We start from the raw sequence: 27,823 nt of genomic DNA on the forward strand, positions 1-27,823 counted from the left end.
ATGAAGTGCAAAAGGTTCATCTTTGAAATTTGTATAGTCACATCTCTTATTGAATTCAACGTAGAACTGGCCTATTGCAGCTGCCATTTCAGCTGGAACTCTTTTCTTTTTTTCCGCAATTTTTTCTTTTTTGTTTTTTAAATAACAATAAGAAATAATGCGTCAACATAACCGAAAAGCCGCTTAAACGGAGTTCTCTTCGGAAAAATGTCAACCCTAAGTATCATAGAGATTTATTTTGCAGGTAAGTCAGGCCTTGCTCATGACACTCAATAGCGAGGAAGACACCTGGGTATAACTACTGGCAAAATATCCACAATTTCTGTCTTTTCATCGCTGTTGTACTGAGAGATTATTTCTTTTTTTTTTTTCAGTTTGAAATGCCAGCTTGAGAGTTGCGCAGCCCCCTAATCCACTTTGTGTTACGAAGCCAAAAAATAGCTTTCGCAAAAACTTTTGCAGCTCGAGCTCCCCCCTTCAACACATTTCAACAGCCACCGATTTTGTTTCAGTTTGAGCTTGCAATCGATTTCTCGTTACTTTCGATAAACTGTGAGAATTGATGGAATAAGCTGGGGTCCAGACACATCACCATCACCACCTACTTTTGTCTACCCAAAAAACAAAACCATTTACAAAATGCGTATGCGGCATTTCAAAGCGCGGCGATTTTTGACGGGTGTCAAACCGCATTACAGCCCACTGTACATACACCATAAAAAAAAGGAAACAAAACATCACAAGTTCCATAATCGATGAGCTTCAGCTGTAGGAAGAGGATTACCTCACGCGACGTGACGCACAATTGACAGGTCACTTCCCCCCCTTTCATTTTTGGACTCTCTACAGTTTGACTTCGTTGAGTTTCATTTGGATTGCCAGTACGGGAACACACACCCTCGACATATATAAACTTGGTTTTAGCCAAAGTAAAATAAAATAAAGAAGATGCATTTTGAAAAGGAAAAAGAAATGTCCCTAACATGGCCATTACTGAACTTGGTTCGTCTTTGATTGAAGCGAACTTCGGGTCCTGCTGTGGTTTTGGTAACGAGGAGACGCTGGTGTGAGAGTACATCCTTCGTATTCAAATTCGGGCTCCTGGATTTGTGAAAGGCGCCAGGAGCCGCTTATCTAGATAAAATGTATGGCTCTAGTGTTTGCATAGGGGATGCTCTGTCTCTACTCGCATGTCGCCGTTGTTTGCTGCTTTCGATAACTACAGTTCCATTCTCAAGGGTCGGGGGCTGTAGATAACTACAAAGACGAGGGTCCTCCTGACAAGAAGACGCATGGTTGCTCTTTCGAGCTGTTTGGAAAGGGGTCCACCTCCACTTTTTGGCAACTTTTAGCCTCTTCCCAGTTCTGCAGGTATTCGATCGCGCTGCAAGGTGAGACTAGTAGGTCCCCGCTCCCCGGTCTCAAGATAAACAGTGTATATATATTTATAATCTCATCTCTATATCGAAATCTAAACTTCCCAGTAACCAGGGAACAAATAATGCATCTTCTCCAAAATTTCCTTCTTGACACCATGGGGGCTCGTGCTAACGGCGTATTTCATCGATCCCTTGATATCCTCGCCAATCTCGCTCCCCTTTTCAGCAAATTCGTCAATCAACTTGGCAGCCAATTTACACGCATTGGCAGAATTAGCCTTCAAGTTGCCAACAACGGTTTCAACAGTCACGGGCTCTTCGCTTTCATTCCACGAGTCGTAATCAGTAGACATGCATATCATCTGGTAGGCGATTTCTGCTTCACGAGCCAACTTGGCCTCCGGTAAAACTGACATGTTAATAATGGAGCCGCCCCAGGATCTGTACAATTTCGACTCGGCACGAGTTGAAAATTGAGGTCCTTCCATACATATAATGGTGAGATCGTCGTCTCCATTGGTGTGTTTTTTAGTATGTAAAGTAGGCGCAACGTCTTCCTTGTCGAATCCCTCCAAAAAGCCCTGCGATGGGATGGCGTTGGCGATCAAGGCATTCAATTTCAAATCAAACGGCTCTCCAAACATGGCATGGGCAACAAACCCCTTTTCGAAAAAAGTCAGTGGTCGGATCCCCTTGGTTCGGTCAATGATTTGCGTGGGCAAGACAAAGTCACGCGGCTTGATTTCCGGTTGCAATGAACCGACAGCAGAAAACGCAATGATGGCCTTGACTCCCAAATGCTTGAGCGCGGCAATATTAGCACGAGATGGCACGTCGCTGGGTAACAAGTCGTGGTGTTTCCCGTGTCTGGCCAAAAAAGCCACGGGAAAGCCCAGGTCAGTCTTGGCGACGGTGATTGGCGCAGATGGGAACCCCCACGGAGTACTCACCGTCAATCTAGCCACGGGGCGCAAATTGGGCAAGTCGTACAACCCTGTGCCTCCAATGACGGCCAAGGTCACTTCTCCATCGTATACATGGGGTAACGTTGAAACGTCGACTTTGTCTCTATGAACAGACATTATGAAGAATAACCTAGTGTTTGTTTGGTAGTAGTGTTTGGGGAAAAGGCCAGAGAGACAACTGCTCAACTATATATATATATTTAGTCTAGGCTAGAGCTGAACCGGATACTTCTGTCTTGGTCTTATTGCAATCGTTGGAAAATGGCATCATAAACTTCCAAGCTTCCAACACACGAGGTGCCCCCCAACGGGATGCTACCAAATCGGGTAAAATCTCGTCATCGTAATAATCAGGACGAAATGTGGCTTCAAACTGCAAAATTGAAGAAGCAAGAGAGGAGATAAGACCCACATGGGGGCCTCTCAACAATACCCCCATTTCCTAGACATGGTTTCTCTGTAAATCTTCCGGCTCAACGCTCAAGAAAGTGAAAAAAATGAAGAAAAGAAGACACTCTGGGCGGAGAGCGTACTGGTGTGGGCCGGGTAGGTAGTGTACTTTTGGCGCAAAATTGGGTCGTGGTGGAGCAATTTTTCTTCCGCTGCCGCCATCGTCAAAATCGCCACGAGCTTCGTTGCCACCGTATAAGACACACACACGAGCAGTAGAGACAAGTAACAAAGATGCTAAGCAGAGCAACGGCGCCTTGCAGAGGGAGCTGTTTATCCAGACGATATTTGTCACTAGCAGCCAAAGAGAAGAGAGTTCTCGACAAGAAGGCCAACGACGACAGGAAAATATTCACGAGAAGGAAGAAAGATGCGTCTTCTTGCCACACACCGCCCTCGGCGTCAACAGCAGCAGCCCCGGGCTCAGCTCAACCACCAAACACCACCACCACCAAGAACAACAATGCATCGTCGATACCTGCGCCGCCAAAGTACCTCCCCGTGTCCCAGCTACCTCGAATACCAGAACACTTGCAGGCGCAATCGCTCGAGTCCATCTATAAGCAGCTAGGTCAGCAGCATATTCTTCAGCGTGTAAGCAACCCTCCCATGGGTGTAAATTTCGTGATCCCCGCAGAGTGCATGAAGCAAGCGAGTGACGAAACAGCCAGGCACCACAAGCCAGATAAAGCCAAGGAATTAGACTCGAAAATTAAGGAGTTTATATCCAATTCTTCTTCTGCCTCACCGGACAAGCCCGATGACAAGAGCTTGATCCAGCTAGGACGCGAAATCAGTTCCAGAATCGAGCCGGACCACAATGAAATCTACGCCGAGGCAGAACACCCTCTCAAGCGGACATTATCGGGCTTGCAGATGTTGTATCCGGCAATGCACCAAATCCACGATTCTTTCCTCTGGCAAGTCATCCCCGAGGACAAGTTGTGCGGGGTGCCTCCTTACCAAACTGACGATGCCTTGGGGTTCAAGCAATGGGAACAGGATATGATTAACCAGCAAGAAAAGCAAAAGTTGGAGAAGGAGATGGTGCAGCGGGAATTGCAAGAGTTTCAAAGCTTGATGGGTGACACCAAGTCCTTTTTCTACGACTCGGAGCTGGCTGCGAATGGACACAGACGGAAATTGAACCGCAAATTGTTAAAGAGGTTCAAGAAGTTGAAGCAGGAGGGCAAGATTCCTGAAAAAAAGGAGAAACTAGTTGTTGAGTACGAGTTGCTTTAGCTTGAGAGACCGTGTGTGTGTGGGGGGGGGGTCTGGATTTTGAGGGTGATCTTATGTGGTATATATATAAATAAAAGGGTCTAACGGTCACTTTGACATCTTCATTTATATGTCAAAATAACTAGATCCATCTTGACTGCTGCGTAGGAAAAAAGAGAAAACTCTGGTGTTGTTCAAACTGTGTATGCTTTGCCGACTCATCTAGTGCTCGGATTGTCAAGAAATCAGTTCAACCCACACCCGCTCAACGCAGGTTAAAACATGTAACCGGCGTCACATGTTCCCTCTAGGCTCGTGTGTCTCATATCCTTCACGTGTGAGGGCCCAAGCCCATATCCTCCCATAGCAGATCCAACTACAGCACTTGAAACAGAGTTAGCCGTTGCCAAGTGCACTGAAAAAAAAAGGTGTCTGTATCTCGAGTCATCAAACCACACTCACAACTCGAAAAAAAAATTTCAACACAAGCCAGCGTGCTGCCGTGCGTTGACGCAAGGAACGCTCGTGACGCTAAAGTTTGAAGCGGCGTGAAGGAAGAGCAGGGGACCCTGCCAAAAATAATATCCGTCAGAAACTCCGACTCCTCTTACTCTCTCCCCGTGTGTGTGTCTCTCTTTGCCGCTAGATGGTTCAGATGCTTCAAGTAGTTCAATGCGTCAAGGTGCGTGATTGAACATGTGTCCGTTGTGCTCATGTCATGCAACTACAATACCTACAAAGTGGTCAATGGTTGAAAAATTCAACTCTCCCAGACAAAGAAATTTTTATTGTTGGTATTTTAACGTTTCAAGCTAAGCGAATTGAAAGGGTAGTTTCGAGGTCCGCGCTTGAGTCCGCCTCCAGGTCCAGGCCAAGACTCCTCTCGATCAAGGGGTGTGAACGTTATTTTTTCGTGTCTTGGGAGGAAAGGCAACCTTAGCTTTCAGGATCTCATGAAATTGAAAATGAAAAAAAAGGGATTGGCGTACGGAAGTTTAAACACGTCCGCTATTACTGCTACAACAACAGAGCCAGAGACAGAGATGGAGGCGGTGTTGAAGGTGTTGAAGGTGCAGTTGTATTGTTTGTATATGCAACTGCATCTTGCGCCAACACCGTGAGTTATATCCTCAAGATAACACAAGAAATAGCCAAAAATAATTGACCCTGGCCAAAGGGGAGGCACAGGAGTTTCTATTTTTTTGTTTCACGAATATAATACAAGATGGGTTATGAACAATTATACGGGTTTAGTCTCCTTAATTATGTATCACCACCTAAAAGGCTGAGTTGTTTAAATTGGAAACAAATTTCCATCAACAGATGGATTTGGATGTGGATGGAGGGGGAGGGAGCAAAGGGCTAAATTTTTCATTGTCATTCGTATCCAGGAAAAGGGTTTTTCGTATATTCACCTGCCTTGCTCCGCTTTGCTTTAACAACCCCTTGGTCAAACAAATAGGTGAAAAAAAAGGTGAAAGCACTAGGTTGCAAGTGCCGTCCTCCACTATCTCAAGATTGCTGCGACAAAGATGAAGTCGGTATTTGCAAGACAATCATATCTAAAATACGTGGCAATAGCACTAACTGTTCTCGTGATATATACCTTGACCCATAACAATAGCCAGATTTCAAGCTATGCAAATTTATCCACAACTACGACAACCACTCCGGCAAACCAGGCATCTCAAATTCATCAGAACTCCCCTGGTGGTCAGAATCAACAGGAACCCATAAAAGTGCCCGAGGAGATCAAGAAGGAAACACCGCAAAAGGATGTCGAAGGAGAGGTTTTGAGTGAAGACCGAGTCGCAAAACCCAAGGAAGAACAACTGAAACAGGGCTTGGCGATACAGAAGCAAGAGCAAGATGCTGCTGCTGCTGAAGATGAAGCCAAGGCACAAGCTCCAGCATCTAAAGAGAAGGCAAAAGATTCAGATGTAGCGAACAGCAATTCAGCAATCAAGTTTGATCTGGATTCAGACGCAGCTGCTGGTGCTGTAAAGTACCAGCGTATGAATGCTACCTTTGTCACATTAGCCAGAAACAAAGAACTATTCGAGTTGGTGAAATCGATTCGAGAAGTTGAAGATCGATTTAATCGCAAATACAACTACGACTGGGTCTTTTTAAACGATGAGGAATTCACTCAGGAGTTTAAAGACTTGACGTCGGCAATTGTGTCGGGCAAGACCAAATATGGTTTGATCCCCAAGGAGCACTGGTCGTATCCTGACCACATTGACTTGCAAAAAGCCGAAGAAACGAGAAAAAATATGAAATTGGCCAAGATCATCTATGGCGACTCGGAGTCCTATAGACACATGTGCCGATTCGAGTCGGGGTTTTTTTTCAGACATAAACTATTGGAGGATTATGAATGGTATTGGCGAGTCGAGCCCGATATCAAAATCTATTGCGACTTAGATTATGATTTATTTAAATTCATGGCAGATAACAACAAAGTCTACGGATTCACCATTTCGATCCACGAGTTTCAAAAGACCATTCCCACGTTATGGCAAACCACGAAGGACTTCATTAAACAAAACCCGCAGTTCTTGGCCGCCAACAACTTTATGGACTTTATTTCCGATGATGGCGGAGACACCTACAACTTGTGCCATTTCTGGTCCAATTTCGAGATTGCCAATTTGAACTTTTGGCGGTCGGAAGCTTACACTAAATATTTCGAGCATTTGGACAAGACCGGCGGCTTTTTCTATGAACGATGGGGCGATGCACCCATACATTCCATCGCGGCATCCTTGTTTTTACCCAAGGACAAGATCCACTATTTTGAAGATGTCGGTTACAGACACCAGGTATATGGACAATGCCCATTGAATCCCGAGTTTAGATACAAGCACAGGTGTCATTGTAAACCAGCCGATGACTTTACGTTCAGAGGGTACTCCTGTGGCAAAAAGTATTTTGAAAAAATGGGGTTGACTAAACCGAAGGAGTGGGAAGACTATCAATAGCAGGGCATTGAGCATCTAGAAGCTGAAATAGAACTTAGAGATATACATGTATGTATGTGTATATATATATACGTGGTTTGCATTTTGAAAACTGCTCGTTAGAGCAATTGAGACTTTGTCTAGCCCGCTTTTGACCGGGGTTTATGAGCAGAAACATAACTCCGATTCCCACCCCGGCAGTTGTCTCTGAGAACTACTGCCACATGAAAAACCACACACACCCAAACCAGTCTCCATTACCACCTTCCCTTTTCAAACAAGAGCCACACAAGCTCTCCCCCCCCCCCTCTCCCTTTTCTTGTAGATGAGGTGGGAATGTTGCAGTGGCGACCTCCCATAAAGCCCCACAGGTCTACACCTATCACCCTCTCCAAATGCAACTCCCCAAATGCAACGCCAAATAAAAAAAAAAAAAAAAAGAGAGGTTTGAGAGGCACGGCGCTTGGTCTTCCTCGCGAAGCTCGTCTGCAGCCAAAGCCAAAGCGACGCGTGCTAAAACCAAGTGGCCTTCTTACCTCCAGTGGAGAACATAAAAGCCCTTGGTGCGTTATAGTAACGTGTCCTTTAATCGCATGGGAGAATTGCAACGCACAAGAAGGGCCTGCTGGGGTTGGCCTCTCCTCCTTCTTTTTTTTCTACCCGTAACAACCACCACCATTCCCTCCTCCATCTCTTTCTCCTCCTCCTCGTCGTCCTCACTTTCCCGGGCTCGGATGCAACTCAGTCTCCCATTGGATTGGCAACACTTTCTTGTAAATGCCAACCGAGGGATCGTCACGTGACACCTATAAAAGACCGGCCTTGCTGTTATAATAGTTGAAACAGAAGAGAAGAATAATAAAAAGACACCGTGGCCTCTATGCACGACCTGCACTTCTCCTACTGTAGGTTGTAGTGGTGACAGCAGCATGGTAGCACTTTTGGAGCACACATGCACGACCCTCTCGTATCTTGCAGACGCGTGTCACGTGACTATTTGCTTATGGGCAGTTGGCTAAAAGATAATATGTCTTGGGCTTGCGGGTGCTACCAAATGTCGCCTAAGCTAGGCGTGTTTTCCTGAAGTTCGCGGGTCAACAAGGAAGAAAAAGGGAGATATTTCCCACTGGTACCACCTCTACTACTATTGCTACTCCTGATATCCGTACAGCCATCTTGACATTCTAGTTTGTCCTATTTCTTTGATCTTTGATCTTGTGATTTGGCGTTTCGGACATTGGCATTTGGGATTTTGAAGGAGACGAACAGGAAGCAAAAGTGTCCATCATGACTTCGACAAGATCTAATGCCCGTCTCGTTAGGTTTGGCGTGTTTGCCTTGATATTGATTGGCTGCGGCTACATTCTAACCAGGGGCTCGTCTTTCCAGCAGTCGCCCTCGAGCGTCAACACCAGCCAGCCTGTACCTGCAGCTGACCAGAACAAACCAGCGCAAGGCCAGGGCCAATCGCTGTACCGGGCCAAGGATGTGGGACCCACGCAGAGGTTCCGTGCTTTTGAAGGCCAAGAACCCCAGGCCATTCCTCAGATCAACATTGATCCTGCTGTTTACTCGCCAAAGGACAAAGTCAAGGCTACCTTTGTCTCGTTGGCACGGAATGGCGACTTGTACTCGCTAGTCGACTCCATCAGACAAGTCGAGGACCGTTTCAACAACAAGTTCCACTACGACTGGACTTTTTTGAACGAAGAAGAGTTTACTCCCGAGTTCAAGGAGACCGTGTCTAACTTGGTGTCGGGCAAGGCCAACTTTGGCTTCATCCCCAAAGAGCACTGGTCCTACCCTGCTTGGATCGACCAAGAAAAAGCCGCTTTGGTTAGAGAGCAAATGAGAGAGAAGAAGATTATCTATGGCCATTCTGAATCCTATAGACACATGTGTCGTTTCGAGTCGGGTTTCTTTTGGAGACAAGACGTCTTGAAAGACTATGAATACTACTGGCGTGTCGAGCCCGACGTCAAGATCTACTGTGACATTGACTACGACGTGTTTAAATGGATGAAAGATAATGGCAAGGAGTACTCGTTTACCGTGTCATTGCCTGAATATAAGGAAACCATCCCTACACTATGGCAGACTACCAAAGAGTTTATCGAGAAAAACCCCCAGTATCTCAACCCTAACAACATGATGGACTGGATCTCGGACGACAAGGGGGAAACTTACAACGGGTGCCATTTCTGGTCCAATTTCGAAATTGCCTCGTTGAACTTTTGGAGGTCGGAAGCTTACACTAAATATTTCGAGCATTTGGACAAAGCCGGCGGCTTTTTCTACGAGAGATGGGGCGATGCGCCAGTCCACTCAATTGCCGCCTCGCTATTCTTGCCCAAGGAGAAGATCCACTTTTTTGAAGATGTGGGCTACTTCCATGTGCCATTCCATAACTGTCCCGTTGACCCTGAAATCAGAAAGGAAAGACATTGCAACTGTGACCCGCAAAAGGATTTCACTTGGAGAGGCTACTCGTGTACCACAAAGTACTACAACGTCAACCAGTTCAAAAGACAAAAGGACTGGGAGAAATTCACCGGATAGACTGCAGATGAGCAACCACCAACGAAGCATCTAGGCCAGATTGGATTGAACTGAACTGAATTGGATTGGACTGAACTGAATTGGATTGAACTGAATTGAACTGAACTGAACTGAAAGTCTGCAAAGTTTTTGAAAAAATTAATAAAAAAAAAAAAATCGAATCCAGATTCTATTTTTCATGTCAGCCTCATCCAGTCATATATATATACAAATATATACATATCTATATAGTTATTGCGATTTTGATAAACCACTTGACCCTGTTCCATTTCCACACCCCTCTCGTCCAGCGCCCTAGTCTATTGTCTTCCAATGTTGCAGTGGTTTCCCACGGTGGTTTCAAATGAAATAGATAGAAAAAAAAAATAAACAAAACAATCAAATCTGAAACATTTAATCTTCAGACGAATTTCAAACAGGAGGGTTATTTTTTTAAACAAATTTTAAACCAACCCGACTCGAGCTCAAACTCAAACTCAAACTCCAATTCAATTAACCATAGTTGTGGCCGACTAAAGACGCAGTGAGGTTAGTTAGATATAAAGCTTAGTTTCGACCGGCTCAACCCTCTTTTTTTTTCGTTTCTTTCCTTTTTCCCACATTTTGAAACAGATTGAAAAGGGGGCCAGGAAGAAGAAACCATTTCTCGATTATTTTCAATTTCAAGTTGAATATTTCCAGTATCATCTCAAGTTTGTCTTTCCATAACCACGAGCCTTTTCTTTGCTCTATCAGTTTAGGGATCATCGTCTTATAAGATTCACCGAGTCAAGAGAGAGGTCAAGAAAGCTTTACTATTTGTTCCCAAGGCATAAAGAAAACAAACATTATCACGTACTTTTGAACCCGCATAGCGAACCCAGGGACCAAGTTGAAGCAATGTCGGGCAGGATAGAAGTGCACTCGCTCAGCTCGACACTACCACCGTCTCAACCGCAGCCACAACCTCCTGCTGTGTCACCTACAAAAGAGGATGCTTGTGTCGCTCCTGCGTCACGTCTGGACCAACTAGACTCGCCAGCCGAGGGAAACGCCATGCAAAAGAGAAGTAGAGAAACGTCACCCTTGAAACCACCAAGAGAAGAAGAAGAAGAAGAAGAAGAAGAAGAAGAAGAAGAAGAAGAAGAAGAAGGAGAACAGGAAGCGTCAGCACCAGTTAAAAAAAGACATCGACCAGCACCTTTGAAATCGTTACCGAAGATTGGCCACGCAGAAGTAGGGTTGAGAATCGTTAGCCCCGGTTTACCCCCACTAAGCCACGAAATGAAGTCAACGGTGCAGCTACTGCATAAGATCCAACAACAGCAACGCAATTTGATTGCCTCGCGCCATCACGGTAACGATACAATTGACTCCGACGATGGACAACCGCAGCAGATCAAAATTGAACACGTGCTGAACAGCAAAGATGCCCCGAATTCAGCCTCGTCTGTGTCTTCTATATCTTCTTCATCAGCAGCTCCTTCATCATCGCCGACTTATGCGTTGGACGATTCTGATCTTGACCGATTGGCACATTTAAAAGACAAGAGATTGCGGAGAAAGAATGTTCCTGCGCCGTTAAACATCAACACTGCTTCAACTCATGCACCGTTTGCTGCGCCTTCGATTCATTCAGCTCCAATCAGGACAATGAATAGAAGAATAGTGCACCAACAGTATCGTCCTCATCTACAATTCCCACCCATGCGACAGCATTTCCAACAACAACAACAACAACAACAACAACTTGCTCAATTGCCACCAAATGTAGTATACAGATTCGGCAATTCCTATGTCACGTATAACACCAGGCCACAACTTCCCATGAGAGTTCGAATGATGCCAGCTACAACAACAGGCGCGACAACAGGAGTAACAACCACAGCAGCCAGCGCAACGATGCCCCATTTCCCGCTCCGCAACCCGGCACTAAGACAGCAGCAACAACAACAACAACAACAGCAAAACAATAGAAGTGCACAATTTAGACCTGGTGCCGGTGCAGTAACAGACGTATTCACAGACCACCATCAGAAAATAGCCCCGCTCTCGTCACAGCCACTCAGTGCACAACGGGAGTTCTTTCGCACCGCTGGTATCAACAGCAAAAAGCCCCGCGTGCCATTTTACGAACGAGACGATGTGCAGAGTGATAATGAAGACGTCACCGAGGAGGAAATGCGCGAGATGCAATTAAAACATGATAACGCTACAAAGACGGTCCCGCAGAACCTCTCCGTTCCAATGCCTATCACCGTGGGTGGTAGTGGCAGATCACCGGGGGAAGAAGTGTTTGGAAGTATCAGTTTCATGAATGAAAGTTTATTCAACTTCAGGATCTTTGAAAAGAAGAGATCGCAAGTTGGAAGTGGAGACCGAGGTGCTGGTGCTGGTGCTGGTGCTGGAGGTGCTGGTGCTGGAGGTGCTGGTGCAGATGAAGAGATGGAAAAAATCGCATTGCTGAGTTTCGGCTCATCGAGTTCGTCGTCGAGTGCAGCTTCGAGCTCGACGACTTCGGAGTCGTCTACCGCCATCACTGGCGCTATCCACGACGTCACCCACGACGACAATGGCTCGAATGGAGAAACTGAAGAGCTGAAGGATGGCGATGTTGCTGAAGATGAGCAACATTGGCTAACTTACGAAAAGGAAAAATTCTTGAAAATTTGCGCAACTTGCTGGGATGAGTTTGTCAAGACTAGAAGTCACCATTAATGTGTAATCTGAACAAGCGTCTGTTTCTTTTTGTAAACCGAGTTCTTGTATCTCCTTGACATTTACTCTCAAAGCATGAAACCCCCGTTCCTGAAAGTGTGGCCCGAAGGGGTACTCTCTTGAGTGTCGCGGATATTTCACGACACGACATGAAATTTCCTGCGGCAAATTTCCTTCACAGTTTCAATACCTGGGCGAAGGAATCGAAAATTCATGCAACCAACCAGGGCAACAGGCCAAAAGCAAACAATCAGCAAGACCCATCCTGCGATATAAATGATACTAACGAGGACGACGAGGACGATGGCGTCGGCGACGACGCCGATGCGACTTCTCTTGCCGAGTCGATCGTTGGCGAGCCAACGATCGACCATCCGCCAACAGTTGCCGCTAATCGCATCACGACATTTCACCGCCATATCCCGTCGTGGGTTCGGTCAATCTTTCCGCAGCTTCAACTCCAAGAAGGGAGACGATGGGGAAGATTCGCGGGAGGAGATTGAGCGCAAGCTACGTGAGATACACGAAAAGCAACAAGAACTAGAACGCCAGAAACAGAAACTCGAGGAATCAAACAAGGAACAACAGCAAGAAGAAGCAAAACCACAGTCTCGGTCTCAGTCACAGTCAAAGACACCGCCACCGCCACCACCAAAATGGTTCGGCAACATCTTCAAAGAGACGCACGATTCCGATAAAATGTCAAAAGAAGAGAAAAGGATGCGCGATGAACTAATTGAAGACTTGAAAAAACGCAACAAGAACCGCAACGTCGACCCCAACGCTTTCAAAATCTATAAACTCGACTTGAAAGAAGTCGGTAAGATCATGTTGATTCTTGCCTTTTCTTTGTTTCTGTATGCCTTCATCCTCTGGCCCTCGACGAGAAAAAACGATAGTGCTGAAGAATTATCAATGCAGGGTTTCATCACCAACTACTTGGAGAGGGGCCTCGTGACCAAACTCACCGTGATCAACAAGTACTTGGTGGAAGCGCAATTGATCCCAGGGGCAGTGTCCCCCAACACATTCACCTCGTATGGGTCGCCAGCGGTGCTCTTTACGATTGGATCAATTGAATATTTCGAAGATGAAATGAACTCGGTCCAGGATCGCCTTCAGATCCCGATAAATGAGCGTATTCCCATCAGTTACGAAGAAAAGGGGAGCTGGATGTCGTACTTGTTGCCCATACTACCAACGGTGCTTTTAATCGGTGGGCTATACTACCTCACCATGCGGAGAGTGCCCGGTGGTGGCAGTGGTCCTGGAGGCGGTGGTGCTGGTCCCGGTGGCGGATTATTCAAAGTTGGTAAGTCCAAAGCCAAGTTGTTTAACCAAGAAACCGAGGTCAAGATCAAGTTTAAAGATGTTGCCGGATGCGATGAATCCAAAGAGGAGATTATGGAGTTTGTTAAATTTTTGCAAGACCCCGAAAAATACGAAAAATTGGGCGCAAAGATCCCCCGGGGAGCCATTCTTTCTGGACCACCAGGAACCGGTAAAACCCTCCTTGCAAAAGCCACCGCGGGTGAAGCAGGAGTTCCATTTCTCAGCGTCTCAGGCTCGGAATTTGTGGAGATGTTTGTGGGTGTAGGCGCATCGCGAGTGCGGGACTTGTTTAAAACGGCACGAGACATGGCCCCCGCGATCATATTCGTTGATGAAATCGACGCCATTGGTAAAGAGCGTGGCAACGGCAAGATGGGAGGCAACGATGAACGGGAAAACACGTTGAATCAACTCCTTGTGGAAATGGATGGATTCGACACGACGGACCACGTTGTCGTCTTAGCAGGTACCAACAGACCGGATATCTTGGACAAGGCCTTGCTACGCCCCGGCAGATTCGACCGACACATCTCGATCGACGTGCCCGATGTGGAAGGACGCAAATCGATATTCAAAGTCCATTTAAACAAACTCAAGCTCGCGGTGGTAGAGTCGATCGACATTAAACAAAAGGATGTCGATTTCGCCCATTTCCAAAAATTGAAAAACGGCGCCATTGACCAATTAGCAGGCCGTCTCGCTGCGCTAACTCCCGGTTTCGCAGGTGCAGATATCGCCAACTGTTGCAACGAAGGAGCCTTGATTGCCGCACGGGAAAACTCAACCAGCGTAGACATTCATCATTTCGAGCTGGCCATCGAACGAGTCATTGCGGGACTCGAACGCAAGTCCCGCATCTTATCCCCTGAGGAAAAAAGAACCGTCGCGTATCATGAGGCAGGACACGCTATATGTGGATGGTACTTGGAATACGCCGATCCTCTAGTTAAAGTCTCCATCATTCCGCGAGGCCAAGGTGCCCTTGGATACGCGCAGTACCTCCCTAAGGACCAATACCTCACTTCACAAGAGCAATATCGCCATCGCATGATCATGACGTTGGGAGGACGCGTTAGTGAAGAACTCCATTTCGACGTTATCACATCGGGCGCCTCGGACGATTTCAAAAAGATCACCTTAATGGCGCAACAGATGATCCTCAAGCTCGGCATGTCGCCCAAGTTGGGCCATATTGTATATAACGTGGAAGACAATCTGGGTTTTAGAGTGCACAACAACTATAGTGAGTCTACTGCGCGTGTGATTGATGAAGAAATCAAGCGATTGATCGATGAGGCCCATGCCGAGTGCACCAAGTTGTTGAAGGAGAAAATCGAGCTTGTTGACGCCGTGGCGCAGGAGTTGATGAGTAAAGAAGTGTTGACGCGTGAAGACATGATTCGCATCTGTGGACCTCGTCCATTTGTGGAGCGGAATGATGCGTTTGACAAGTATGTTCATGGCGAAGTGTTTAAAGGTCGCCCCGAGCCCAAAACTCGAACAATCGAAGAAGAAGAACAAGATGACCAAAATGAAAATAAAAAAGATAAAGACGAAGGAGATGAAGAAAAATAAAATGTAGATGATAACAATGATGATGATGATCTTTCAAATATATACATATATATTACATGTAAATAACAGACACAACGCCAGAGTCAGCTCACCTTGCAAAGTGCAAAGCTACTTCCCCAACACTCTCCAAACGCAAGGCTCACCATCGCAAAACACATTCACCAAAACCAACGCATTTTCAAACTTGGCAGCATCGCGCAACGTCAGGAAGTATCGATTACTGCCCCACTTCAAGAACTTCAAATACTGAAGTCCACACGCATTGCATAGCGCGCGCTTGTTCTTATTGGGGCCTTCTCGCCACTGGGGCGTTTGGGTGGCGCGGCACCTCATGCATTTATCCACTACCTCTTTGGTCGGTGTTGAGTGGTCGAGTATTGGCTCGATGCTAGGGTTGTCATCTGAGCTGGGGCCAGGGGGGCTTGATGATGATTGGACTTGCTGCATTAAATACTCGCAAGAGTCCAGTGGCGTCGACGATGATGCAGATGATGAAGATGGTGAAGAAGAAGATCGTGATTTTTGATGTTTATATTTGCCCACTTCGAATAGCTCATCTATTGAATCATATGGATCATTTAAAATCGGGGGAATTTTAGGTTCAGGTTCAGGTTCAGGTTCAGGTTCGGTTCTAGTTTTAAGTTGAGTTTGAAGATGAGACTTGATTGGTGATTTCACATTCGATGGGCTTGGTGAGTCGCTTGATTTGGATTTACCTACTATCGAAGAAAACTGAAATACTTTCGAGTGAGAAATATTCCTGTTTTTATCATCATGATGTGTTGGTTGCGGTTGAGCTAATCGGATTTTCTTGGTCGGCAGCAGCTCAGACTCATCCTCGCTCAAAATTAAATTGACGTTTGATCTTTTTGTCGGCAGTAATGAAACTGGACGAGCTAAACTTGATTTACTTAGTGAAACAAGTGTTTCATCACTAAATCTCTTTGTCGGCAGTAACGAAACCGGTCGGTTTAAACGTTTGTTCAATGGAACTAGCATCTCATCGTGCTTACTGGGCAGCGACGAGGAATTCAATTGTATCCTCTTTAGCGGCAGACATAATCGGCTCGAGCTGTCATCTTGTTTCCCATTACTTCCTCGAGTGTCTGCAATCTTCTTTCTCGGCAGCGGTGGGATCAAGCCTTTTTCGACTAATTTGATCTTTCGGGAAACCAGATAATTACAGCCCTCCGGCTCCCTCTCCAGCCCCTCTAGCTCATCTTCTTCGCTGTCATCAACAGATATACTCTCATCTTCCTCGTCTTCCTCCTCAAACTTTTGAGATTCAGACTCCGAGTCAGATTCAAGTTCAAACTCAATTTCAGATTCAGATTCAGATTCAGAGCTACTCGGCCCTTCTTCCAGTCCATCGAGGTCCTCACGCCTCAGACCCAACAACCCTAAAGATCGCAAGTGTCCATTATCGACCACGACTCTGCCCCGATCCAAATCAATCAAATCGCTTTCAAACTCATCATCGATTTTGGAGTATTTGTCAATAATGCTCGACCATCGCGACGCGGCACGAGCCCAGCTTTCCTTTCGCGCTTTATTGAGATCTTGTAGCGATAAATCTTCCTGCGACGTGGGTTGGAGCAGAGGGTGATGTCGCCTTGCATTATGATGGTGATGATGCATGTAATGGTGCTGAGAAGAGATTAGTCTCTGCCTCGCGGATGGAAAATTGGTTTTTTCTCGACTCAGCGAGCTTTGAGTATCCCGCCGGCTGCCGTAATATGCTTTCAACGGCAATAAGTCTCGAGCCGCTGATTCCCTCATTCCTTGTTGGCTTCACGAGCAATGGTGGTGAAGACTTTGGCTGAGGTTTTTGGGATTATGTTGATGAATTAATTGAAAGTGGAAAGTCGCGTCGTGAGCCGCGCGCTGAGCGGCGAGCCGTGCGCTCCACTTTCATCACCACAACCACCATCCACCATCACGGTCATCGAAACCACCTTGGTCAAGATGATACCGGTGATTCGTCTCAAGCCAAAAATTGACTTGAGCCTATTGTACAAATCCAAAGGAGAAATAAAAACATACTTTCTTTTACATTTCGCTATTTACAAGATACCCAAAATTTACCCGTCCAAGCCTTGACGAAATAAAAAAAAAAAACGTCCATCTAATCGTCGATACCTCCTTGAAAGAAAGTAGAAAGGGACGCAGATGCGGCTGTGGAAGACTCACTGGTCCGTCACATCATTATCAACAGTCGAAGTTCGTTCATTATTCTTGTTCTTCTCCCAGCATTGTCTAAACTCTTGCATTTCCTTCAAGCATTTTCTCCAATCGCCAGTATCGGCATGGCATAACTGCAATTTGAGGTTCTCTTCATGACATCCCGTTTTAATAATCCGTTTATCCCATTCGTCTGGTTCGTCGTTATCATCATCGCCATCGCCATTCGAGGCTGAACTCGACACGGTGGCGTTGGTTGGCTGCATACCTTGCGGGGGGCTGATGAAGAACAGGAGTAGAGCTTTTGACAATACCTTCCGGCGGAAAGCACTACCAAATGTGGAAAGTTCTTCCTCAGTAGTAATACAATTCGTTAATCTATCATAGTCTAATATATCATCATATCTACATCGATGTCTAGTTCATTTTCTTCCTCTTCTTCTTTTTCTTCTTCTTCGTCTTTCTTTCTTTTCTTTTCTTTTTCAAAAGCCAAATCCTCCTTTGGAATAGGCCATGGGTTTGATATTGGGGTGCGGACTAGCTTCAAATGTTTCCGTGGTCAACAACCATGGACAATTGTCGTCATCGACTTTCCTATAACCCTCGCCATCATCTTTGGCCGGATCGTAGCTGGGATTTTCTTGCAAATGCACAACACCACCTAGGTTACCCGTGGAGTCGCAATAGTCCGGAGCGCTAAACACGGTGATTAATCTCCCCTTCTGCTCAGTTTCAACTCCGCCCATTCTCACTTCATGTGATCTCACGACTTTGCGTATCTTGTTGTTCAAGCAGAATCTTTCGGTGATGTCGGGTCCAAACTGCATACCGATTCCTCTTTTGGATGGAGCTCTTCCATTTGTCTCCTGAGGATCGGTCCACAACAACTCCATGGCAATACCTTCCTTCGGTGGCTGGGTCGAGCCGTGTTTAGGAAGTCTATTGAACGCCTTGATGTCGCTCAATTTCACGTCATCCTTGGAAAATAATCCGCCATGCATGACTAGATACTCCTTGTTTACCAAGGTCGCCAACGGCAACGCACCAAACGACTCCGTAAATGCGTCAAACACTTTTCTCGAGTATTTAGCATCGCATTCGTCGGCAAACCCATAAGTTCGGTTCATGTCGACCGTCTCGTGGTTTCCCCTGTTGATGAAAACGGCCTTGGGGTAAAGAATCTTCAACACGTACAAGTAAAGCGCCACTTCGCACCCCCACGAGCCACGATCGACGAAATCACCATTGAAGAGATAGAGGTGGTGGTGCGACACATGACCAAACTTGTCAAAGATGTTCAACAAGTCGTAAAACTGGCCATGGGTGTCACCAACTATGGTGATCTTGTCTCCGCCGACGATTTCATCGACTATAGCTTTCTTCGTGTGATTTAGCGATACTTCAACCATTGTGCTCTCACGCTTAAGAATCTCGGTGACTTTGGCAACAATGGCAAACACATGTTTCTTGGGCAATTTCCCGCCATCTTTGAAAAGCTGGATCATGTACTTCAAATACAGCACGTCTACCCCTTGCAAGTCGACAACAACTTCACCATCAACTTTCTTGGCCCTGATCTCCAACTCGGGCCCACCCCAAGTCTTCTCCACTTGTATATTATCATAGTTTATCGAGTCTAGCACCAGTACTTGGTCTTCGCCAGCTATAGCTTTTTCGAACGCTTCCTTTTTCAACAACAGAATGCACCGGTTGTAGTTATCTAGAGTCGCCTTGTCATTAGGCAAATGGTTCAAAACACGCTTGAAATTGTCTCTCGCCTGTTTCGTTTGAAGAATCGCCATTTGCGAAACCCCTTTCCGGTAGTAGGCCTTGATAAATTCCGGGTCAATTGCTATAGCATCATCGCAATCCTGGATCGCCAATCCGAAATTTTCCAACTTGATGTGGACTTGTGCTCGGTTGGAGAAAAATATGGGGTTACGCGGGTCTAGTGCTATCGCCCTGGTATAAGCTTCAATGGCCTCCTCAAATTGATGCTGCTTCAAATATGCATTGCCTTCAGCTTTAAGCTTGTTGGCCTCCTCCACCAGTGTCATTGCTGAGTCCAGACAAAAAAATTTTTGCAAGTTAACTTTGAAAATGAAAATGAAAATGAAAATGAAAAAAAAGGAAAAAAGGAAAAGAACGAGTCTGGCTCTAGCGAATGTGCGTACAGTTAAGTCAAATCAACACACACCTGGGGAGCAAAATCTCAAGTGAAATCGGTTGTGGTTGAAAAAGAAAAAAGCGGCGTCTTTCTTAGGACGGCGTGACTGGGACTTGAGTTGACTTGAAAGATCAAAGTGGACTTCCCCACTGAAGTTTTCAATTTTCAATTTTCGGTCTTTATATTTTTTATAAAGACTTCACGGAACGATGGTGATCTTCATCATCCAAAGTCTCTACGCGCATTACCTCTCACCATCTCCTCTTTACACTCGTATGACGGCTCCCGTGTATGGCATCTAGCACCCAACGGAGCGGTCTTCTTGCCGATTCACATATCAACCACATTTTCTGTGGCTGCGTCAAACTGGCGGCATATATCGTTGTTCCTAAAAGGGCGCCCTAGAGGACTTTCTACGCCAGCTAAAAAATCAAGTTACTTACAACATATAAGATAGTATTTCATTCATATATACAATTGTAGTGTAAATGTAAGTTTATTGTAGTAGTAGTAAAAAAGCATCAAAAAGCAACCATCTTTTCAGCAATGGTCCGAAACAAAAAAAAAAAAAGACCTATCACTTCTTCATGATCTTGAATGAATTCGAACCACACAAGTCAAACCACACAAGTCAAACCGAAAAAAACCAAAAAATAAAAAACCAAATTAAAAATTAACATTAAAAGGACCAACTCATCACAACTCAGACGAATCTTGATCAAAAAACACAACTGAAAATCAAAAAAAACTTTTTTTTTTTTTTTGTTTTTGAAAAATTCCCTAGGCTTAGAAACTTTTCTTTAAATATTTTTAATTTTTTTTTTTTTTTCAATTCAACTATTAGGCTGCAACAGCTCCAACTTGCGGCAAAGCTTGTGCTGGCACACCAGCAATTCCGGGAGCTGGTCCAATTGGTAATGGAGCTGGTGAGACCGACGCATGCAACAGCCCACTTCCGTCACTCTTTGACTTGTGCTCCTTGTCAGCGTGCAAAACTTCATGCAGCTTCTTCTTGTCGGCCTCCTTGTCATGGGCCTTCAGATACTTCTTCAGCTCAGTGGGTCCTTTCTCGTGATTCTCCTTTTCGTATTCTTCCCGGTCATGGGTGTCGTGTTCGTGATGTTCTCTTCCGGGAACAGCCTCGTAAGTTTCATGCTCGTGGTGCTCCTTTTCATGGTGCTCTTTAGAATGACGTTCTCCGCCGTGTATCAAGTCGTGTTCGTACAGCTCACTCTCCTTTTGCTTGAGCTTTTCATCGGATCCGTCCTTCACCGCACCTACTTTTTCAACGTCATGTTCATGCACCGCTGCACGACGATGAACCCTGGGCTCAAGAATCTCCTCAGGGAGGTAAGCCCCATCCTGCAAAGTGACTTCATCCCATGGTTCAAAGCCGCCGTCATACTCAGCCAATCTAAAGTCTTTGTCTGTCCTGCCAATAACTACGCTTGCTCGTTCCTTAGTGAGCTCATCTTCTTCAACACTCTCCTTCTCATCAACAATCCAATCGTCGCCAAATTCCTTGCGGTAACGTGTTGAATGGTTCTCCCTCAGGTCCTCGTGGAGCACGTCGCTGAAATCGTAATCATGACGTCTTGCCAACCAGTCGTGATCAATCTCATGCACGTAGTCGGTATGATGCTCCTTGTCCTTAGTAGTCTCATCAATTTCATGCAAGTCTTTTTCATATTTCCCATTGTTCTCCTTTTGATGGTCATCCACCACGTGTTTGTCATTCTCGTGTGAAGACTTTTCACTGTGGTGTTCATCCTTCTCATGGTATCCGCCATCGTGGTGCAGAATCTCGTGCAAATCCTTCTCGTGGCTCTTTGACGTATCCTTGTGAATCGTTTCCTCGTTGTGAATCAGCTCGTGTCTTTTTCTCAAATAGTCGGTGTCATTTTCAATGTCCTTTTCAAATTCAATCTCATCAAACTCGTGGAGTTCTTTGTTGTAATGCGAGTCGTCGTCATCGCGCAGTTCGTGGAAATCCTTGCGGTGATGATCCTTACCGGACTCATAGTTCTCCTTGTGGTGATACCGCTCGCCGTCCCTGTCAGAGTAGGTATTTTCGGTGAAGTTCGTCTCCAGCTCGTGGTCATCCTCCTCGTGCAAGTCAAATTCGCGGTGCTTGCTTTTCGAATCTTCCTTCTCGTGATGATCCAACTCGTGTACATCCTTCTCCTTCTTGTAAGCCTCCTTCTCGTGATGCTTCTCATCAGAACGTTTGTCCGACTTTATCCCCTGTGAATGCTCGCGAAAATCTTGCTTATATTTCTCCTTCTCAATTTCATGATGCTCGCTTTCATGATGCTCCTGCTCTCTTTGACCATTGTGTTTATGGTGCTCCCCTGCATCTTCCTGGCGGTGCGCCTTCTCAAGCTCATGACTATCCTCCTCGCGTATTTGGTCGCCAGACCTTAAAGACTCGTGACGGTCCCTCATATAATCTTCATATTTGCTTTCGTGAGTCTTGTGTTTATGATCCGTTCCGTGGTGGTGCTCTTCGTGGTGCTCCCTTTCGTGATCCTTATTTTTCCGCTCATGATGCTCAATGGTATGGTCTATAGTAGCATTGCGAACGTTGGAATAATGATGCTCCTCGTGATGACTCTTTTCAGTATGGACATGATTCGACTCATGATGGCCAAACCTGGTATCATTTGCGTGTATGGGCCCTATAAGTTGTTGAAGCAGTGGTTTACCAATTGGCGGAAAGTCTTTGAACCCCGGTAATGCATGTCCTCCATCGGTAGCTATGCTTCTCTTAACAAAATGATTTTTTTTGAACCCTCTCTCAGTAAAGCAGTCGAGCTGTGACCGTTTCAAATGACCACTAGCAATCAACTTGGGGATCACTTCCAAAACAAAGCAAGTCAACTCACTTCTTAAATCATAGTCTCCCGATGTCAACTTCAAAACATCAAAGATCACTCCCGTGTCTTTCAAAGATTGGTAAACTTTACATATTAAATCTTCAACTTCTTTCGCCTTGTGATCGTCGTGTCGAGGATTCGCTAACCTTGTACCATCATACCGCTTTTCGTTCCTCCTGGTCTCGTCTCTAGACTCTTGGGGGTCCATCTCAACACTCAACGCATGAAAATCCCAGTCACGCCAGTATTCTTCTTCTCCCTCAGAGTCTGATTGGGCATAAATCACTTGTGCATCCTTGCTGCTTAGTTTCTTACCATTACCTCGAGGTTCATCGCTTTCGGAATCAGTTCCGCTATCCAGTTCCTCATTACGAGGCCTCCCGCTTTTCTTCGGGGGAAGCTGTTCCGCAGGTTCAGCTTTACCCTTGTCTTTAGGACCAGCTTTTTTCTCTTTAGGAGTTTCCTCCTCTTTAGGAGTTTCCTCCTCTTTAGGAGTTTCCTCCTCTTTAGGAGTTTCCTCCTCTTTAGGAGGTGCAGGTTTTATCTGTGGTTGCTCCTCAGGTTCAGTTTTGCCCTTTTTCTTCTTCTCAGTAGGTTCGGTTCTCTCTGGACCCGGACCTGGTTTCTTACCTTTCCCATTTGATGGACTGACGCTAGTGGGTTGCACAATTGCAGTGACGGTCACAGTGCTGATCAATGTGGTTGGCACAGTTTTAGTCACCTTGACTGTAGCCGTTTCTGCTGCATTCCCTTTCTTGCCGCCGCCTGGAGCAACCGTCACTGTCGTCTGCTTTTCTTTCGTCACCGTGACAGTAGCGGCTTCTCCGCCACCGTTCTTGCCGCCCTTGCCCTGCTGCCCTTCGCCGCCCTTGCTTTGCTGCCCTTCAGCGGAAACAGTCACTGTTATCGGCTTGATTTTAGTAACTGTAACAGTGACAGCTTCTTGACCTTTTCCATTCAGCTCGTCGCCTCCGTTTTTACCACCGCCGTTTTTACCACCGCCATTTTTACCGTTTTTACCGCCCATCTTGCCACCACCGTTTTTACCGCCCTTTCCTCCGAGCATTCCTGACATTTTACCACCGCCAAATTTCTCTTTGAGTTTGCCTCCGCCAAGCATACCTGACATTTTACCACCACCAAGTTTGCCCTTGAGTTTGCTCAACGTTCCACCTTTGCCAGAATTTCCCTTGTCAGATCCTTTTCCTCCATTCTTACCGGCGCCTCCTTTACCTCCTCCCCCAGATGCTTTTCCTCCTTTCAGACCACCACCATTACCTTTGCCTTGTCCTGGAGCCTGCTTTCCTTTTTCTCCTCCTTTTGTAGGTTCTTCTTCGGCTTCTTTTTCAGCTGGGGCCTCGGCTTTCTTCTTGCCACCAGACGTGGCTTCTTCAGATGCTTTTCCTCCTTTCAGACTACCACCATTACCTTTGCCTTGTCCTGGAGCCTGCTTTCCTTTTTCTCCTCCTTTTGCAGGTTCTTCTTCGGCTTCTTTTTCAGCTGGGGCCTCGGCTTTCTTCTTCCCACCAGACGTGGCTTCTTCAGATGCTTTTCCTCCTTTCAGACCACCACCATTACCTTTGCCTTGTCCTGGAGCCTGCTTTCCTTTTTCTCCTCCTTTTGCAGGCTCTTCTTCGGCTTCTTTTTCAGCTGGGGCCTCGGCTTTCTTCTTGCCACCAGACGTGGCTTCTTCAGATGCTTTTCCTCCTTTCAGACTACCACCATTACCTTTGCCTTGTCCTGGAGCCTGCTTTCCTTTTTCTCCTCCTTTTGCAGGTTCTTCTTCGGCTTCTTTTTCAGCTGGGGCCTCGGCTTTCTTTTTGCCACCTTTGGATTTGCCTCCGAGCTTAGACTTGAGAGCACCACCCCCGCCGCTCAACAAGCCCTGCGCTTTAAACACGTCAACGTCATCACTCACCTCCTCGTTCAAATCTATCACTGCTTCACCGTTAAGGTATGTTGTATCTTCACGCTTGCTGTTTGCTCTTTCTACCGTTCCTTCCACAGCTGGCACTACCACCACCTGAGTAGCAGCACGTGTTGGTTGGCTCACATTTGGATCAACCACTCGGTCCACGGTCCGATCAGCTCTCACCCTTCCCTGATCCAAATTTTGAGTGTCCCTTAATCTTCCTTGGTCCGAGTTATCATAGGTTATCGTGCCGGTGTTCCAAGTTCTTCCACTTTTACCCTGATTCCAGTTGGGATTCCAGTTGGGGTTCCAGTTGGGGTTCCAGTTGGGGTTCCAGTTCTGACCGCCTTTTCCTGTGTTCCAATTAGGGTTCCAGCCTTGGCCATAGCCTCCTGTGTTCCAGTTGGGGTTCCAGCCTTGGCCATAGCCTCCTGTGTTCCAGTTGGGGTTCCAGTTGGGGTTCCAGTTCTTACCGCCTTTTCCTGTGTTCCAATTAGGATTCCAGCTCTGTCCATAGCCTCCTGTGTTCCAGTTGGGGTTCCAGCTCTGTGCATCTCTTTTTTGGTTCCAGTTTTTACCACCTTTGCCTTGGTTCCAGTTCTTACCGCCTTTTCCTGTGTTCCAGTTGGGGTTCCAGTTCTTACCGCCCTTTCCTGTGTTCCAATTAGGGTTCCAGTTGGGGTTCCAGTTCTGTCCAGAGCCTCCTGTGTTCCAGTTGGGGTTCCAGCCTTGGCCATAGCCTCCTGTGTTCCAGTTGGGGTTCCAGCCTTGGCCATAGCCTCCTGTGTTCCAGTTGGGGTTCCAGTTGGGGTTCCAGCTCTGACCGCCCTTTCCTGTGTTCCAGTTGGGGTTCCAGCTCTGACCGCCCTTTCCTGTGTTCCAATTAGGATTCCAGCTCTGTCCATAGCCTCCTGTGTTCCAGTTGGGGTTCCAGCTCTGTGCATCTCTTTTTTGGTTCCAGTTTTTACCACCTTTGCCTTGGTTCCAGTTCTTACCGCCTTTTCCTGTGTTCCAGTTGGGGTTCCAGTTCTTACCGCCCTTTCCTGTGTTCCAATTAGGGTTCCAGTTGGGGTTCCAGCTTTGGCCATAGCCTCCTGTGTTCCAGTTGGGGTTCCAGCCTTGGCCATAGCCTCCTGTGTTCCAGTTGGGGTTCCAGTTGGGGTTCCAGCTCTGACCGCCCTTTCCTGTGTTCCAGTTGGGGTTCCAGCTCTGACCGCCTTTTCCTGTGTTCCAATTAGGATTCCAGCTCTGTCCATAGCCTCCTGTGTTCCAGTTGGGGTTCCAGCTCTGTGCATCTCTTTTTTGGTTCCAGTTTTTACCACCTTTGCCTTGGTTCCAGTTCTTACCGCCTTTTCCTGTGTTCCAGTTGGGGTTCCAGTTCTTACCGCCCTTTCCTGTGTTCCAATTAGGGTTCCAGTTGGGGTTCCAGTTCTGTCCAGAGCCTCCTGTGTTCCAGTTGGGGTTCCAGCCTTGGCCATAGCCTCCTGTGTTCCAGTTGGGGTTCCAGCCTTGGCCATAGCCTCCTGTGTTCCAGTTGGGGTTCCAGTTGGGGTTCCAGCTCTGACCGCCCTTTCCTGTGTTCCAGTTGGGGTTCCAGCTCTGACCGCCCTTTCCTGTGTTCCAATTAGGATTCCAGCTCTGTCCATAGCCTCCTGTGTTCCAGTTGGGGTTCCAGCTCTGTGCATCTCTTTTTTGGTTCCAGTTTTTACCACCTTTGCCTTGGTTCCAGTTCTTACCGCCTTTGCCTTGGTTCCAGTTCTTATCGCCTTTTCCTGTGTTCCAGTTGGGGTTCCAGTTCTGTCCAGACCCTTGGTTCCAGTTGGGGTTCCAGTTCTGTCCAGACCCTTGGTTCCAGTTGGGGTTCCAGTTCTGTCCAGACCCTTGGTTCCAGTTGGGGTTCCAGTTCAGGACCCCTTTGCCTTGATTCGAGTTACCGCCTTTTCCTTTGTTCCAGTTCTGGCCGCCTTTTCCTGTGTTCCAGTTACCGCCTTTTCCTGTATTCCAATTAGGGTTCCAGTTCTGACCGCCTTTTCCTGTGTTCCAATTAGGGTTCCAGTTCTGACCGCCTTTTCCTGTGTTCCAATTAGGGTTCCAGTTCTGACCGCCTTTTCCTGTGTTCCAATTAGGGTTCCAATTCTGACCGCCTTTTCCTGTGTTCCAGTTGGGGTTCCAGTTCTGACCGCCTTTTCCTGTGTTCCAGTTGGGGTTCCAGTTCTGACCGCCTTTTCCTGTGTTCCAATTAGGGTTCCAGTTCTGACCGCCTTTTCCTGTGTTCCAATTAGGGTTCCAGTTCTGACCGCCTTTTCCTGTGTTCCAGTCGTTTCCACCTTTGCCTTGGTTCCAATTCTTTCCACTCTGTTTTCCTTTTCCTTTTCCTTTATCAGATTTTCCACCCTTTTGATTGCCCTTACCAAATAGCTTTTTCAATTTCGGAAACTTTTCAGCATTTTCCTTATCGTTCTTTTGCTTCTTCTTACCCTTTTTATTTTTACCATCGTCGTCGCTGTCGCTACTGCTGCTGTCACCCTCCCCTTTCTTCTTTGCAAATTTTCCCTTAAACTTCGAAAAATCACGTTTTCCCTTGCTGGACTTACCACTAGATTTACCACTTGATTTGGTAGTTGTTTTCAGTTTTTTTGACCCTTTGCCCTTCGTGGCTTGAGTACCTTTACTAGTACCTTCGCCACAATTTTGTTCGACAGTTCCCTTATCCCCTTTCGACATCTTGCTCTTCTTCTTCTTCAAAAGTGCCTTTAATTTTGACCCATCACGCTTGTCTATCAAAATGGTTTCTTCGAGTTGATGAGCTTCTTCAATTTCTTCTTCTTTTTCTTCAATTTGATTGGGGTCGTGATCACCCGTAAAATCTTCTTCATTTTCTGAACTCGCCCTCTTGTTGTTCACCACCTCCGACTCCAAGTCGCGTTTGCCCTTCTTACCTTTAAAAGTGGTTCCTTTTGAGACTTTCTTTGTGGGCGCTACTTCCTCTTCATCACTCGAACAATCTTCTTCCACTATTTTCTGATTAATGGGCTTCTGTTGCTTGCCCCTTACTGATTTCGCACCTTTGGAACTTTTGTTTTGCGAGAAAGATTTACCTTTACTTGGTACAAGGGCTTCATCACAATCATCCTCAGAATCATCAATTTTAGCGGGTTTACTCTTTTCTTTGGTTCCCTTTCCACTACTGCTTTGAGTTTTGCCCCCTTTACTTCCTTTGCCTCCTTTGCCGCCTGTAGATGTCTTACCTTTACTGCCTTTAGTGCTCTTGCCCCCCTTGTCACCTTGTCCTCCTTTGAATAAAGCCAAGAATTTCAGCTTCAAGTCCTCCTTCTTTTCGTCGGTTGCTTCGTTGTCTTCTGGAACAAAACTCTCAAATTGATCCATTTCATCAGAGCTCTTTGGTTCGCCTTCACCGTCTTTCAATTTCGATAAATCACGAATTAACAACTGCACATCCTCGCGCTTCATCGCATGCTTTGAGTGTGATCTTTCTAAACCTTTTCCTCGCAAATGACCTCTACTGATATCGTGGGAGGCTCTTCC

The 27,823-nt window shown here is 46.4% G+C and overlaps 10 protein-coding genes across 10 annotated transcripts; 5 read left to right on the forward strand and 5 right to left on the reverse strand. All coding sequences in view use genetic code 12, as the record gives it.

Annotated features, from left to right (window-relative positions):
• Window positions 1-1,471: 1,471 nt before the first annotated feature.
• Window positions 1,472-2,461, reverse strand: LODBEIA_P21870 (uncharacterized protein; the record flags this gene model as incomplete). Its single annotated transcript, XM_066972158.1, has 1 exon — window positions 1,472-2,461. The coding sequence occupies one exon, from the start codon at window positions 2,459-2,461 to the stop codon at window positions 1,472-1,474; it is 990 nt and encodes a 329-aa protein (XP_066829125.1).
• Window positions 2,462-3,028: 567 nt separating this feature from the next.
• On the forward strand, window positions 3,029-4,036 carry LODBEIA_P21880 (uncharacterized protein; the record flags this gene model as incomplete). The annotated part of the gene is made up of 1 exon (XM_066972159.1): window positions 3,029-4,036. One exon carries the CDS (start codon window positions 3,029-3,031, stop codon window positions 4,034-4,036), a length of 1,008 nt encoding a protein of 335 aa, XP_066829126.1.
• Window positions 4,037-5,547: 1,511 nt separating this feature from the next.
• LODBEIA_P21890 (uncharacterized protein) lies at window positions 5,548-6,999 on the forward strand (the record flags this gene model as incomplete). The annotated part of the gene is made up of 1 exon (XM_066972160.1): window positions 5,548-6,999. The coding sequence occupies one exon, from the start codon at window positions 5,548-5,550 to the stop codon at window positions 6,997-6,999; it is 1,452 nt and encodes a 483-aa protein (XP_066829127.1).
• A 1,266-nt stretch (window positions 7,000-8,265) lies between these two features.
• Window positions 8,266-9,537, forward strand: LODBEIA_P21900 (uncharacterized protein; the record flags this gene model as incomplete). Its single annotated transcript, XM_066972162.1, has 1 exon — window positions 8,266-9,537. The coding sequence occupies one exon, from the start codon at window positions 8,266-8,268 to the stop codon at window positions 9,535-9,537; it is 1,272 nt and encodes a 423-aa protein (XP_066829128.1).
• Window positions 9,538-10,416: 879 nt separating this feature from the next.
• On the forward strand, window positions 10,417-12,234 carry LODBEIA_P21910 (uncharacterized protein; the record flags this gene model as incomplete). Its single annotated transcript, XM_066972163.1, has 1 exon — window positions 10,417-12,234. The coding sequence occupies one exon, from the start codon at window positions 10,417-10,419 to the stop codon at window positions 12,232-12,234; it is 1,818 nt and encodes a 605-aa protein (XP_066829129.1).
• A 276-nt stretch (window positions 12,235-12,510) lies between these two features.
• LODBEIA_P21920 (uncharacterized protein) lies at window positions 12,511-15,141 on the forward strand (the record flags this gene model as incomplete). Its single annotated transcript, XM_066972164.1, has 1 exon — window positions 12,511-15,141. The coding sequence occupies one exon, from the start codon at window positions 12,511-12,513 to the stop codon at window positions 15,139-15,141; it is 2,631 nt and encodes an 876-aa protein (XP_066829130.1).
• Window positions 15,142-15,249: 108 nt separating this feature from the next.
• On the reverse strand, window positions 15,250-16,779 carry LODBEIA_P21930 (uncharacterized protein; the record flags this gene model as incomplete). The annotated part of the gene is made up of 1 exon (XM_066972165.1): window positions 15,250-16,779. One exon carries the CDS (start codon window positions 16,777-16,779, stop codon window positions 15,250-15,252), a length of 1,530 nt encoding a protein of 509 aa, XP_066829131.1.
• A 548-nt stretch (window positions 16,780-17,327) lies between these two features.
• LODBEIA_P21940 (uncharacterized protein) lies at window positions 17,328-17,588 on the reverse strand (the record flags this gene model as incomplete). The annotated part of the gene is made up of 1 exon (XM_066972166.1): window positions 17,328-17,588. One exon carries the CDS (start codon window positions 17,586-17,588, stop codon window positions 17,328-17,330), a length of 261 nt encoding a protein of 86 aa, XP_066829132.1.
• Window positions 17,589-17,804: 216 nt separating this feature from the next.
• On the reverse strand, window positions 17,805-19,379 carry LODBEIA_P21950 (uncharacterized protein; the record flags this gene model as incomplete). The annotated part of the gene is made up of 1 exon (XM_066972167.1): window positions 17,805-19,379. One exon carries the CDS (start codon window positions 19,377-19,379, stop codon window positions 17,805-17,807), a length of 1,575 nt encoding a protein of 524 aa, XP_066829133.1.
• Window positions 19,380-20,329: 950 nt separating this feature from the next.
• LODBEIA_P21960 (uncharacterized protein) lies at window positions 20,330-27,748 on the reverse strand (the record flags this gene model as incomplete). Its single annotated transcript, XM_066972168.1, has 1 exon — window positions 20,330-27,748. The coding sequence occupies one exon, from the start codon at window positions 27,746-27,748 to the stop codon at window positions 20,330-20,332; it is 7,419 nt and encodes a 2,472-aa protein (XP_066829134.1).
• Window positions 27,749-27,823: the final 75 nt, after the last annotated feature.

Source organism: Lodderomyces beijingensis (genome assembly GCF_963989305.1).
Source record: "Lodderomyces beijingensis strain CBS 14171 genome assembly, chromosome: 3".
NCBI classification, from domain to species: domain Eukaryota; kingdom Fungi; phylum Ascomycota; class Pichiomycetes; order Serinales; family Debaryomycetaceae; genus Lodderomyces; species Lodderomyces beijingensis.